At 39.3% G+C, this 15,421-nt stretch overlaps 1 protein-coding gene across 1 annotated transcript in view; it reads left to right on the top strand.

The window, feature by feature from the left end:
* The window catches only part of LOC103983792 (tRNA ligase 1), a 40,667-nt gene that overhangs the window by 15,922 nt on the left and 9,324 nt on the right, over window positions 1-15,421 (top strand). The window contains exons 10-18 of the mRNA XM_009401075.3: window positions 1,754-1,818; window positions 1,960-2,124; window positions 7,058-7,218; window positions 7,330-7,361; window positions 7,507-7,688; window positions 7,967-8,046; window positions 11,202-11,267; window positions 11,387-11,673; window positions 12,206-12,313. Of these exons, the coding sequence (XP_009399350.2) occupies window positions 1,754-1,818; window positions 1,960-2,124; window positions 7,058-7,218; window positions 7,330-7,361; window positions 7,507-7,688; window positions 7,967-8,046; window positions 11,202-11,267; window positions 11,387-11,673; window positions 12,206-12,313 (1,146 nt within the window). The remainder of the gene's footprint in view (window positions 1-1,753; window positions 1,819-1,959; window positions 2,125-7,057; window positions 7,219-7,329; window positions 7,362-7,506; window positions 7,689-7,966; window positions 8,047-11,201; window positions 11,268-11,386; window positions 11,674-12,205; window positions 12,314-15,421) is intronic.

The following is a 15,421-nucleotide window of genomic DNA, read 5'->3' as shown; positions in this document are numbered from 1 at the left end:
AGGTTTTAATCCTGCACCATATCTTCCAATAGCTTCAATCATATCCTTAAAACTGTCTAAACGAGTTGTACTAAGGGGAAGACCAGCCTGATAGAAGAAGCGAGCAATGTGCTGAATTGTTCTTCCTCTTATTTCTTTATCACAAGCATCACTTATATTTGTTTGTCTCAATTTTGAGCCTCCTGCTTGCCCTTGTTGTTTCTGGGATCCTTGAAGCATATATAGATCCATCGGTCCTTTTCTACCTTTTTTAGTACTCATAACTTCTTTTCCCTTTTTGTCGTATACTCTTTTTTCACTTGGGTTAATACTCGTAGAATAATCTTCTTCTTCATCTCTGATATGTTCAACATTGTCTTCTGGTAAATTCCCATAAGATTCATTCTTTTGTGTCTTCTTTTCATTCATATAATTCAGCAACTCTTCTTTTACCTCAGGTGGACATTTTTTGCAAGCTGCTGCATTCTTGAAATTTCCTACTAGATGTTGTTTTGCACGAAAAATACCACCTCTGGTAGTCTTATCGCAGAATATGCAAGTCACTGCATTAGGATCTTTCGGATCCTTCAAATAATTATACTTCCACGCAGGATCTTTTTTTGATACCATTGGAGACTCTATTGAGTTGCTTTCTGCACTTGCCATTTATGTTGAAACCTAACAATAATTTCAAATAAATAAAAATTAATAACATTAAAATCAAAATAATATATTATTAATCTATTAACAGAAAATTAATCATTTTAAAATTCAAATAAACTTAATATTAAGAGTATACTGAGCCTGATGAAGAAAGGAGGAAGCAGCGGCGAGCGGCAGCAGCAGCGGCGGCGGCAGTAGCGGTGAGCGGCGGCGGCAGCAGCAGCAGCGGCGAGCGGCGGCAGCAGCAGCGGCGAGCGGCGGCAGCAGCAGCGGCGAGCGGCGGCAGCAGCAGCGGCGAGCGGCGGCAGCAGCAGCGGCGAGCGGCGGCAGCAGCAGCGGCGAGCGGCGGCAGCAGCAGCGGCGAGCGGCGGCAGCAGCAGCGGCGAGCGGCGGCAGCAGCAGCGGCGAGCGACGGCAGCAGCAGCGGCGAGCGGCGGCAGCAGCGGCGAGCGGCGGCAGCAGCGGCGAGCGGCGAGCGGCGGCAGCGGCAGCGGGAAAGGGAAAGGGAGAGGAAGGCGCGAGCAGCGGGAAGGCTCGCGGGAGGGCTCACAGGAGGCGAGAGGGCTCGCGGGAGGCGCGAGCAGCGGAAGGGCTCGCAGGAGGCGCGAGGAGCGAGAGGGCTTGCGGGAGGCGCGAGCAGCGGGAAGGCTCGCGGGAGGCGCGAGCAGCGACACCGGCGAGCAGCGGCAGCGGGAGCAGCGGCAGCGAGCGACGAGATCGCGATCGGGATCGGGATCGAGAGCGGCAGCGGCAGCAGGTTAGTGTTGGGTTAGGGTTAGGGTTAGGGTTGGGGTTATATCGGTTTAGTTGGTTCGATTGAACCAACTAATAACCGAACCAGGACCGAACCAGACCTAAAATTCTGGTTCGGTCGCCTTGGTTTACCCAGGCGCTCGCCCGAAGCGCCCAGGCGAGCGCCCGAGCGCCTAGGCGAGCGCCCGAGCGCCTTTTGCAATCACTGATACTGATAAAGGATACACTGGTATGTACTGTGGTACCAGGACAGTTTTGTAATCCTTGGACGATACCTTATTCATTGCTTTTTTTTACTTTATTTTGGATATCATGTCTGTCTTGTTGATTGTATTTGTCTGTTTGTTTTGGGTGGCAGTTGGACTTGATCTAGGACCAACTTTGCGAGAAGTGTGTGCTGCAAATAGGTCAGATGAGAAGCAGGTAATTCACCTTGATGATGTTTGGACCCTCAGCCTTCTTCTTTTGTCTTTAAAGTTCTTTCATCTTGATGGATGACACTACTCCCTCCCTTTTTATTGTTTAAGGCATTCTTATTTTTGTTTGTGTGTGTACACTGTGCAGCAAGTTAAAGCACTCCTTCAAAATGCTGGCACCTCTATGTGCCCTGACTATGCTGATTGGTTTGGGATTGAGGAGTCTGGTGTCCATTCTCGTCAAGCTGATCGATCAGTCCTTTCAAAATTTTTACAAGCTCATCCTACTGACTATGCAACAACAAAGTTGCAGGTATGGTGCACCGACTTTCTTGATTATAATTCTACGCGGAGTGTTCAATTTAGTTTAGCCATGAGAGCATGACACATTCAAAACAATTTTGGTATCCTAGCTTATCATTGCTTCATAACAATGAAACTTTGCATAATTTGTATATTATGTATGTTTCTGTCTGTATGGAGAACACAATCTAATTCTTGTCTAGAAGCATAGAATTGACGTAGATAGTGCATGATGGTCCATCTCTAGGTCAGAAATTAAGATCTGATTTTTTTTATCTCTTAAAGTTCTTATACCATGGAAGAATCTGTAGGCTTTCATGTGTTTGGTCAAGATTGTAGTTCTTTAGAGAATTTGTTTTCGTATCTTTCCATTTGGTTTCACTAGAATTATCTTCACCTCTTCGTCTCTTCTCTTCTTTTCCTTTCCTTTGTAAAAATAATAGAGGATTGAAGAGACTCATTGTTATTGAAGCTTTTATGCCCTAAAAAATGATTTCTTGGACCTGGCATGGGTTTTAGAACGTGCTGGACTATACCTCCATATGGGGCGAAGTTGGTGCGAAACGTGACCGCAGTGAGAATGCCAGCCCTCTACATGGTTCTGTTTGCCTAAACCAAAAGTCACTGCTACTTATGGTAATCCAGAAACTGATTGGTGACGTATGGTCTGCTTATTACCCATTGGCTGGACTGGGAAAAACAAAAACCTGGTTGACCATACCTTTCCAACTGATATTTTAATCATTATTTCTCGATCCAGTCTGTCTATCTTAGTTTCTTTGTTTTAGGTTTCTTTGTAGGTTCCTTGACTAAGAAAGAATGAAGTATTAATTTAGATGGTTTTTAGTCAAATACCTGTTGTGAATCATTTTGAAACTTGGATTGGATTATAAATGATCAGTGTAGCTTTATGTTGATGCACACAGTTTTGATATTTAACTTACCAAGTGCCAGCTTGTTGCAAAATTTTTTATTTTACAAAGAGGACTTATGGCAACCATCTGACAAGAATTTTTGAACTTCAGATAGCATAAGTTGCACAAGTAATAGGGGGTGGAAGGAACCATGAAAGTAATAGGAAAGCATGATTGTATACTTCAAATTTTTATCCATTAAAAGATTAGAATCTTTAAGAACAGTCAACCTGCTTGTAGAGTCAACTTGTTACCATATTATTAAATATTATCATCCAAGATACAAGAGAGCATCAGTTTCACTTGTCAAGGCTTTCTCCAATTTAAGCACAAAAGGTCTTCTCAAATCCCCAAGAAGGTAAAAAAAAGGAGGAAATTAACCTAAAATTTGTATTACAAAAAGAAGATAACTAGAGTCATAATCGTAACTTAGTGTTTTATCGCCACTACAAGTTTTACTCTACTAGAGGCTGTCTAGAGATTTTTTTTATTTAATCTTGTCAGCCCCCAAAAACCCATTAAAAGAGACCTCTAGAGCTCTCCGTATATTACTCCTAGTTGCTAGACAACTTGTATAGTCTAGACTATTAGCATCAAGGTTTTCAATTTCGTCTACCGACTCGTCCTTGTCAATGGTCGGGTTGATAGTAGTCCGTTCTGATGTATTATAGGGGGAAAGAGGTATTGATGACGAAAAAGAAGACGATGAAATGGTGGCGGAGTACTGATTCGGTGTGGGGTTATTTTAGGGTTTTTAATGGGTAGAAACTAAAAAAAAGGAACTGAGTATACTGCCTGGTCTAGAGTAAACCATGTTTGGCAAGTGGACTGTCCATGGTCTTTGTTCTAGTACACGTACCCATATGTACCAAGCGGTATGTATCGGTTTGCCTGATTTATTGAAATATGGTCAGAGTGTTAGGACCAAGGTTCGCAATACCGTACCGTACCGGTATTTCGACCTGGGCTCGGTACCGATATGGTACGGTGTACCGAGCACTGTAGCACTATTACAGTGCGGACTGGTACCGGGCGGTCCGCGTACCGCTGGCCTGTCGGACCGGTATGATGCCAATTAGACTTTAAATCAGATTCTAGATATTTCCTTGAATATTACTGAAAAAATGTTGACAATTTCTTTCCCAAATTACATGGAAAATTGAAAATTTCAAACCAATTATAAAACATGGCTAGAAAGTTATATACCTCCTTTTCCCTAACTTAGAATGAGCTGATAATTGCTTCATATTACTTTCCCAGCCCTTGTATCTACCTCGTATGTGAAAACGATAGTTCAGGACCATGCCATTAGATTATATCCTTCGTCATTGTCTTTGCCTTTTTCTTATCGAGTGGTTGAGGGATAATATGGTTTCCATTTTAGTGAATAAATTGTCATGTCGATCTTCAGGATGTGGACAAGGTGTGAAATGAATCTTCAGAAGTTCTTGCACAGGATGAGATAGTGGATCTCTTGTTCAAATCGAGCTTTAATTGCATTGGAACTGGTAGCATGGGTGCCTCACTACTTGCATGTTCGGATAAATACGTGTTTGATAGTTGATTGGCCTCTTGGATGATGCTAACTGCTGTCAAAAGTGCTTGTAAAGAGAGGAGTGGACAGCAGCAGTGGGAGAAGTTGCATCAGCACGGAGGAGAGGTGGAGCCTAGAGGGAAGATTAAAGAGAGGGTGACAGGGAACCTGCATAGAAAGGGGAGAAAGAAGTGAGGGGAAAGAGGGAAGAGAAAACAGAAGGGAGAGAACAGAGGAGGATATTTACTAGACACAGAGGACATGCAGCTGATGGAAAGTTTGCTGTAAAGATCCCATGGTAACATGCAGGTATTCGCTGTGGATTTTTTTTTACTAATTGGCCTATGCTGTCGAACCAGGGAGCCACTTGTGTAGACAGCACCTAGTTGAAGGTACCTCCACCAGGGCCCATCGAGGCACTTAGGCTTCACTTAAATGCCTTTTGATATCAGCAGGATGGCCTAAAAATGGTAAATTGCTGCTGGTCCGAGGCTTCATAGTAAAGATTGAAATTTCGTTCCGTACCGGTGTATCGAGCTTTGCTCGGTACGGTGTTGAGTGGTACATGTATATATATATATATTTATATAAAAATATAAAAAAAATTAAAAAAGGAGGCGTACGTTGCCTGGATGACGTCACCTCCTCTTCTCGTCGCCTCAGATGAGGAGAAGAACGTGATCTCCTTCATCTCATCTGTGGTGTTTGGTGAAGAAGGCGGCGAAGACGTCGAAGGTCGCAGACGTCTCCGGCCTTTGGCGAAGAAGAAGCCACGAAATCGCAGACCAAGTGATGAAGGAGACCACCTCTTTTGCTGCTCTAGCCGTCGCCTGGTCGTTACCTCCTGGATCGGGTCGTCGAGGGAATTCAACGTCGGATTGGGACGCGTTGAGGTTCTCTCGATTCTCCCTCTTCTTCTCCTTCTTCTTTGAACGCTCTCTCTTTCTTCTTCCTTCTCCCTCGACGCTTCTTCTTCCCTCGCCGCAGCTAGGTTGATACTCCCCGATAGTGGCTGGGCGGTCACGATCGAAATCGACCTTTACTGCCCGAAACATTCCTGTATTGTCCGATATAGGGCTATATCAAGTGTTTCGCTTGGTAGCGAGTGGTCCACGTACCAGTTTGTTGGCGGACCAGTACGTATCGCTCGGTACGAGCGGTATCATTCGAAATTTAGAACCTTGCTTCATAGTGTGATTCCAGAGCAAGTTGTTGACTACTCCATGCCAATGTGGAGGGTTGTCGAGATTTCTAAAATTTCTTTCAAGGTCCAGAGGTGATGGTAGAATGTGTTGAAGATACCATACAATTGTTGACCCTTGAGAATGTATCTTGGAATCCTCACATTCTTACATTTTGTTCTTACCGCACATGACTTGCACTCCTTGCAGAATTAAGATTTGTCTCTGGTATGAAATAGTGGTGAATCTCCACCAGTGATTTTGCACAATTAAGATGCAATTTGTCACGGTAGTTGGTGATGTCAGAAGACATGGTAGATTGCCTTACTTTAATACCAGTTGATAGTATATGATCTATCTATCATGGCTTTCTCCATTTCAAGATCGGCCTGCCTTTGAGTGAGAAAAAACAAGAGATATGTAACTTACATGAATATTTAAGTGCGTCAATGAAAAACCTGTCTCAGAACCATTTATATATTATCCAGAGGGCTTGAGATTAAACTCTTTCCTTTTTTTGGTTATCTTATCATTCCTCCAATCATTTAAAGAGATTACTACTATTAATACATCCTCATAATCAAACAACTTGTTCTAACTATATTAAGGCTCCCAGACACAAATAGACTTAGAATTGCACTCTAGATTCCCTGAAATATCACAATAATAATAACGAAAGTACTTTCAGAAGTAACTGTAAAATAATAAAGTCCTATTACTCCTACGACTCTCTGAGGGAGCTTGATAACACTACTTTCTCACTCAATTAAGAATGACTTGAGAAGGCCACAATTGTTTCATTGATGGGTCAAAATCCTTTGAAAGTAATTTGTATGTTCTCCCTTTACTAAATTTTCTAGATTGGATTTGCATGCATGATTCTAGTGATCTTGTTGACGTTGAAAGCAACTTAGTGAATACTGATAGGCTTGTTCATTGTTCGTCTCTAGTTGCATCAGCTCTGATTGAATTAGATTCTGCCTATTTTTACTTATACAAGCATGCTAAGTAATAATCATGCAGGATCAATTTGAAGAAAATAAATTGAACCAAAAGAGGACTTTTGTCTTGCCTCAGGCATTGAGAGTGGGGTCTGGGTTGGGCCTTGTTTCTTTTTTCTTTATTTTTGGCATTTCATTGGCCATGATAGATTGTGAAGTTCCTACAGTTGGCTTTAGAAACAGTTCAATTTATGCAGTTCTGCTTATAATAGGCATTTTGTGGTGGATGGTCAGTTGTTTTAATAATTTTATTTTTTTAAAGGCCCTAGCAGCTTGTTGTCTTATACATGATTCTATATTAAATTTGCAACAGGAGATGATACGCTTAATTAGACAAAGGCATTTTCCTGCTGCTTTTAAGTGCTACTACAACTTCCACAAAGTCAACTCCTTATCAAGTGACAATATCCACTATAAGATGGTTATCCATATCCACAGTGATTCTGTTTTCCGAAGATATCAGCAAGAGATGAGGTACACATTGCTTATCTCCCAAGATTATTTAACCTTTTCTCTTCAAATGTGTACAACTTAGTTGTAAACATCCATGTATTTTGAACTATAAATGCTTCTTTAATCTTCCAGGAGAAACCGAGGATTGTGGCCATTATACAGGGGTATGAGACCTCTTTCCATAAGTTTCTTTTTCCTCTTTTTCTATGTTCAATTTCTTCATTATCTATTGAAATCTAACACTGTAGACCTAGTTTCCTGTCATGGTTCTTCTTATAAGAGCTGCTGTATTTCTTCTCTTGATGATAGGTTTCTTTGTCGATGTTAACTTGTTCAAAGTTAACAAAGAAAGAGCTACTGATTTTGCAAAAGACAGTAATTCTTTACTGAAGAATATTAATGGCAACCTCGAGGCCAGTTCATTAGTGGCAGATGGTCTTGCAGATGAGGATGCAAATCTGATGATCAAATTAAAATTTCTGACATACAAGGTATGATTTCTTTCTTTTGTGATATGAAGCACAGGAGCATTATGACACGGTTGTTACTGTTAGCAGAGACCTTTCTACAACATACAGTAGTTACAATAGGAATTTAGTATTTCTGTTTCTCTGGCTATCATGTAATCTGGAATCTGGAATTCTGGATATATTTTTATTATTAACAAAGTCTTTGCAATTCCAACCAATATCTGTTAACTTCTGGAAAAAGTTTCTCTGAGCAAGCTTGTTTTCTTTTGGGTACTATTTTTGTTTGTTATTATGTGCAGTTAAGGACGTTCTTGATCCGAAATGGTTTATCTATACTTTTCAAGGATGGTCCGTCGGCCTATAAAACTTACTATTTGAGGCAAGCATCCACTTCTTTATTCTAAACAAAATCGTGGAAATATGTAAATTATGTTTTTGTAATTACTAAGGTTCTTTTAAAATATCTTTGAATATTTAGGAGACAATGTCATTACAAATATCACATTCTAGTTGTGACATTATCATGCATTCCAGTATCATTCTTCTTTTTTTTGTTTGGTCATTTTGTCTATCTTATTTTTCTGCATTTTATCCAATAAAAAAACCAATACTTTTTAAATATTAGTTGTCTGCATCTTCATCTAGCTAAGATTAATTTCGTTGGTAAAACCCCCAAGATGGACGTCCAACATAAACTTAGTATCATTTATTTTCAGTAATGGTGCCCATACAAGTAAATGAAAAAACAATGGTCGCTGACTATTTTTGATGAAGCTACTGAAGCTTCGACACTCTACGGTAACTATATGTTGGACTTTTGTAGGAATATATAAGCAAATGACATCAGTGGATAAGTCAGCATTGTTTGGACTATCAATTTGGTAGTTACAAGACTTCATAGATTTGTAAGATATTGAAGCCAGGAACGAGTTTAGCAAATTGTTACTTGAAACGTTATCTTTTTTTTTCTTTAGTAACAGGTCATCTGAAAATCATTTAAATACAGAAAGTAGTGGAAGAAATTTACAGATTTGTATATGTTGAAGAAATTTACATGCATGGTCTGCTAAGGTGAACAAACCATGAACAAAATAACAAATCCTAAAATTTTTAATAGTTCCAAAAACCATTTTGGATTCACAGCTCTCATAATTGTTGAAGGCTTTATTTTCTGGTTACAATTCAAATGTCCTAAACGAACCAAGATAGGTACAATACTAGATGCGTTTGATAATTATGATAATCAGAGCTGTAAATTGCAAGCAATTTATTCAGTAATCTGGATAAAGTTCCGCTACATTTTTTTTCAGGAGGATTGACCTCCAGTTAGTAGGTCAAGTACATTGGTGGATGCAAATGTCGATCCAGTATCCAGTGCTGTGCATTAAACGAAAACTAAATGGTGCTGTTATCTGTATGTACTAGGTAAAACATAATTGAAAGAATAACTAAGATACCAAAAGTTAATTCTATTATCTTGAGCTTCTGTATTTGCCTGTGCTGACATTATAAGTGCTAGATGACCCAATGACTGATTTTCAGTCATTGTTCCCTGGACTTTGTATGCATCCTGAACATCCTGGACACATACTATATGTGCCGAGGATTCTGTGCTGCCACCGATGAAAAAGAATAAGATGAGATGAGAAGAAGAATAAGAGGAAGAGAGGAAGCAGGCCACTTTATTGCTGCTCTACTGCCCTGTGTCAGTCACTTGACAGACCTTAAAGCAAAGAGAGAGAGAGAGAGAGAGAGAGAGAGAGAGAGAGAGAGAGAGAGAGAGGCATCTCACCTAAAGATTTAAACCAAGGTTTTTAATTTCGTACCACATTGATTTTTCGAGATTTGCTCGATATAGTATGGTACAGGCATATTGAATGGTACATCAGGGTGTATCACTCAGTATATATATATATATATATATATATATATATATATATATATATATATATTATAATATAATATAAAAAATAAAAATCAATAGATAAAAATATAAAATAATATATATATAATAATATATATAAATATAAAAATACTCGTACGTTGCCTCCATTTTTTTCTCGTCGTGTCAGATGAGGAGGCGTATGTGGTCTTCTCCTCATCTGTGGCATTCTGTCACGGACAAAGTTCTAAACAAGATGTTTGATGTAATATTTGTGTATGTCCATGTCTTTCTGTTTATTCATGCTTTGCACAGCATGTAAAGGAACGGTCGAAAGCTTAACAATCTCATTTTAGTTGAGTTTGGTGGCCTTCTTAGGCTTGTAAATAAATGTTATGTCATGTGAACACTTGTGAGAGATATTCGGTTTGTAATGGACCATTTTGATCATTTGTTGTGCAACCGTTCAGAGCTTGTAAAGTCTGTTTGTATTTGCATTGTATATGAGGTGTTTTCGGAAATGTTTGCTTGTGGATCTCGAGTGAGGCGCTTTCTCTAACTCGTTTTCTCTTTTATAGGTCCTAAGGGACCATGTGAGGTTTCGGGGAGGCTGACCTTTGCGGACGGACATGCAAGGATACCGTACGACTTAGGCAAAACGAGCTAAGTTTGTGACAGTTCGGCGAAGATGTCGAAGGCCGCAGACCTCTCCGGCCTTCGACAAAGGTTGCAGGCGTCTTCGGCCTTCGGCAAAGAACGCGGCGAAGAAGCCGAGCCGTCGTCTCTCTGTTACCTCCTGGATCGGGAAGCGTTGAGGTTCTCTTGATTCTCCCTCTTCTTCGAGCGCCTTCTCCCTCGACGCTTCTTCTTCCCTCATCGTAGCCAGGCTGATACCGCCCGATTGCGGGCGGCGATGGTCGAAATCGATCATTATCGATATTTCGACTTTTACTGCTCGATACAGCTCCATATCGTCCGATACGGGGCTAGATCAACAGTACTGCCCAGTATTGAGCGGTTCGCCCAGTAGACCGATATGTATCGGGTGGTATCACTCGAAATTAAAATTCTTAGTTTAAACACTGGTTCATTAGCGGTTTCAGTAAGACGTCGGACCAACATGATATCAAAATTCCAAGCAGTATGTTGACCTATATCACTTGGTATCTCTGAATATAATTATTTGAATTTTGAACAATAAAATGAGTGTCATACTAAACAATACTGAGTTACTTTGTCCACTTCCAGTACTTGTTTGGACTATAAATACTGTTGGTTATGTATTTATTTGATCAGCATTTTAAACCATGATCTTATTCATGCTTCCATGCCCCATGCCCGATGCTGGAAGAGTGAAGGTCCTTCAACCCACTTAGTAAATGCTGTAAGCCTGTAACTCAATTAACCTTAGGTGTTGGTTCTTTATTTCTTTTGGTTTACTTAGTCAGTTAATGCTGTAATTCTCACGTTTGATCAATATTATTTATACATATTCTTCATGTTTTGGAGAAAGCATTTGCTTATATGTTAATCTCGCTGACAAGTTTTGTTCTTTTTTTTTTTTTTCCAAATAACATATCATTAACACATTTGGAGCATCTTCTGAATCTATGTTCACTATAAAAACAGTGTCCTTTTGTTTGATTTGATAGGCAGATGAAAATATGGGGAACATCAGCTGGCAAGCAGCGAGAGCTTAGCAAAATGTTGGACGAATGGTATTTGCATTTCCTTGATAGTCAGATTTTTGTTGCTTATATCTACCTGGATTTTATGATCTTGATATTCAAATTAGCGTTCCCCATATGTGCATTGATTGAACTGTTACCATTATCAGGGCTGTTTATATACGAAGGAAGTATGGAAACAAACAGTTGTCGACATCAACTTACCTTAGTGAGGCAGAGCCCTTCCTGGAGCAATATGCTACTCGAAGTCCACAAAACCAGGTATTGGTTGGAGCGGCAGGCAACTTGGTTAGGACTGAGAATTTATTGGCTATAATAGAGGCAGGTAGAGATGAAGAAGGTGACATTCATCATGATGTGGAAGCACCTTCAAGTCCCACTCATGCAGCCAAGGATACAGTTCTGAAAGATGAGGGTCTTATTGTATTCTTTCCAGGTATATCTTTTACATCTGGTTGTGCCAACCTCCTTTCTGTAGTAAAGCATTTCTGCAACTATTTCTGGAGGAATTTGACCATTCATATGCATTTTATTGGCAGACTATTTTAGTTCAACTGTTATCAACATAGTGGCTGAATAGTTACGAAACAAACTTAATGCATCTTGTAAAATAATTAGATAATGTTAGCTGAAGGAAAAAGAACAATTACTATGTCAGTGATATTACTTAAAGGCCTCTTTATTAAAATGCAAAATTCTTCTAAGTGGTTAGACTGGTCTAGGAAGTGATGTTCTAATTTTATGTAGAGAGTAGATTTAGGACATTACGGTTGGTTGAGATTACAAGGTAAGCGATTAAAGTCAAATGAGATATCAGACTTCTTCTGCTGCTTCTTCTCAGGCATGATGTTTCCTGTACCATACTGATAGCTTGCTTTCTTTTTGTGCCTTTTCAAGAATCTCTATCATTTCATTAATGATTCTGATAAGTTTATTCCACCTTATTATTTTTGTTTCTACCTTATCAGGTATACCAGGCTGTGCTAAGTCTGCTCTATGCAAAGAAATACTGAATGCTCCTGGTGGCCTTGGCGATAACCGCCCTGTGCACAGCTTGATGGGTGATCTTATAAAAGGTTTGTGAATATTCATAAGACTTAGATTTATGATGAATATTATGCAGTGATATATTACTGTTCATGATTTTAAATATATTTATTGAGCAGGAAAATACATGTCCTGGTTATTTCTCGGAATGGTATTGCTCTATCATGTTTTAAATAGTTGGCACACTGTTCTAATAAGATAGTTATCTAGGTTCTGGACAGCTGGTACATAAGATTGCACTGCCCATGATCTCTGTATACATGTGCACAATTTGTGATTGTTCTGTTCTGCATTTCCAAAAGCTTGATACAATGCAGTGATGCCTACTATGCCCTTCCAGCCAGTACAACAAATTTTGGTTATGGGATCAGCCAGACAAATATTTAAAATATGTAAATTTATACTTCTTGATGATTTCGTACGTGTTTGGCACATTTTAAAATTTTTTTTTCCTCAGTTGGGTACTCTTTGGCGTGGAGACTTTCGAATCATGGATTGAGAACTTAGTTGGCCCATTCAGTCAAATATTAAGATTTTAGTGGACTTATTTAACCAATGACTAAAATCTCAATCCAATGTTGGTGCAGTTACACTCATGGACTGGTACAGTATCATTATGCACCTATGTAGCACATCAAAACAGGTTGTTGACCGGTAAGAGCCTAACTGTCAGACCTATTTACTCCCTCTTGGTTTTAAATAAAAACAGTTTTTTTCTCCATAATGAATCAAAATTTGTTTTCCGGATTATAGATAAATCATATATCTAGAAAAAATGTGTAAGAAAGATTGTAAAGGGTGCTGGAATAAGTATATGCCAAGTAAAAGTCAAAATTATAAATGTCATACGAGTGGCTAGAGTACCAGAAATCTGAACTCTTTGGAACTTGTTGTGGGACATAGTCCCCAACATTAGATAGTTGTAGATTAAAATTATAGGTTCATGAAATTGATGACTGATAATGCTCCTTCGTCATCTAAAATTGTGCCACACATGAAGTAAATTAAGAAGAGCTGCATATAGGGAGTATGGTCAAGGTACTATTCACTATTGGGTTTATTGTTTTGAGCCCAAGAATGGGACTATTATGGTTATTTCCCCTGTGTGCGATGTCACACAACCAGAAATATTTCTGAGTTTTAGAAGGCAAAAAGAAAAACACACACTGCCAAGAAAGCAATATGGGGCTGACATTACTACTTTATGCACTGCACAAGCTGCCTATGAGATAGTCAACTGTAACACAACATTGAAAAGTGCAACAGTCAAGCATCATCATGTGTCAAAACAGCTTGGTTGTATCCGCATGATATTCTCCTACTTATTCCTTCGATGCCCTCAACAAAGCCTTTTTAAATGCCGCAACTTGATCATCTCATTTTGCAACGCGCTTCTTATTTTCTACTAATGAGTCAATTTTAATCCTCCCACTTTGTTCCAACTTGCCGCTGAACATTTTCAGTTGAGGAGTTGGCAGAGTTGGTTTGCTCCTTATTGAATCCCTTGGATTTGTTGGTCGATAAGTGAAGAACCTTCATGCTTGCAATCAATCCTTTTTGAGGTGTCACCCTACAAGAGATTGAATGCTGCTGGTTAGAGCTTTGCCAATACCATATCGTAGAACTTCAGTAGTCTATGGATTTCTCCCGCAAAATTCTCCCTGACAACTTTGAATCCTTCATCATCTCCTCCAAGTAGGTCTGCACTATTTCCCTTTCTTTAGGTAATGCAATAAGAGGGTATACTACCTTTAGTCAATCACCCAAAGGTGAGGAGTGGATGGTTGTTGGGTTCTAAGCACTTCGAAGGGACTTCCCATTGATGCTCCATTGTTTAGTTCAGGAGAATTTGGTTAGTTTGATCTGTTACACCCAAATTCCCATTCCTTTACTTTGATAGCTTATTCGATAGCTTTGGTCATGCCTTTGGGATCACATCCCATTTACGACAGAAACTGTGCTCTCCCCTCCTGAGCATAGTTTGGTTATTGCTCGGAAGACCCATTGATGTGGTACCATGCCCCATTCTTTGATGTTCATGGCCTTCTGTTCGACACTGGTACATCCAAGTTCTTCTTGGGTAGCCGAGTTCTGCCTTGACTTGAGGTCTCCGCAATGCCTTCCCTTTGCTAACCAATTGCAATAGCCAGATTCATGATATCATGACCTAAAGGTAAAGAATTCACAAGTTTACAAATTTCATTCAACAATGAATAATCAAAAGTTTTGAATTTAATATTCAAGTTTACCATGTTTCGGAGACAAAATTGTTTGATATTGATCCGAGATCTCAAATTAAGAACAATCAAGTTTGGAGAGTGTGAAAGCCTAAAGTTCAAAAATGGCAAATGGGCTGAGTTGGGCTTGAAGGAAAAGGTTGCCCAATCGAGGTACCAACAATATGCTTACTGCTAAGTACACTTGGGTCTAACTGTTGGGTAGAATGCCTAGTCTTAATGGTGGGCAAAACTGGTCAGTTCACATATTAATTCACTCAGTGTCTGTCCAGTAGATACCAATTTGTATTCTACTGATATGCTTGAAATTTTTGAAAATTTGTTTGGTTGAGGTATTTCAGGTATCACGTCATCTGGTTTGTATTGGCAATTGAAGTATCCAATTGTACCACTTGTTTAGCATATGTTTCTTAAATTTACAATACATTTGGAGAGAGAATTATTGTTTTTTATATCTTTGACTGGTGCTTAATAGTAACATCCAATGTGTTTGGGGAGAATATCTTCCTTTTTTCTTTCATCTGAAATTTTGATCCATCTAATTTGTTCTCCTGTTCATGGAAATAGTTATTTCTGGAATCTATTATTGGTGAATAAATTAAAGAACTAAATAACAGCATACACAATGTTTCTTTCTTATGGATAGATATTTTAAAATATTTTGTTGATTTGAGAGTTTATCTGATGACCAGGAGCATGACATTTTCAATAACAAGATTGATATGACCAAAAGGAATACATTCTCATAGATGTTCAGCAGATTAGGTATAGAAGAGGATTATAGACTTGTGATGGGCTACCTATTTATGAATGATGTTTTTGCAACTATCGGTAGATTATCTTGCTAGCAGTACTGCTTAATGGTGTGAGGGTGTGTTGACAACATTCCCGGCTAGCGTA

Source organism: Musa acuminata, chromosome BXJ1-5, assembly GCF_036884655.1.
Source record: "Musa acuminata AAA Group cultivar baxijiao chromosome BXJ1-5, Cavendish_Baxijiao_AAA, whole genome shotgun sequence".
Taxonomy (NCBI): Eukaryota; Viridiplantae; Streptophyta; class Magnoliopsida; order Zingiberales; family Musaceae; genus Musa; species Musa acuminata.
This window is presented reverse-complemented; position numbering and strand designations above follow the sequence as displayed.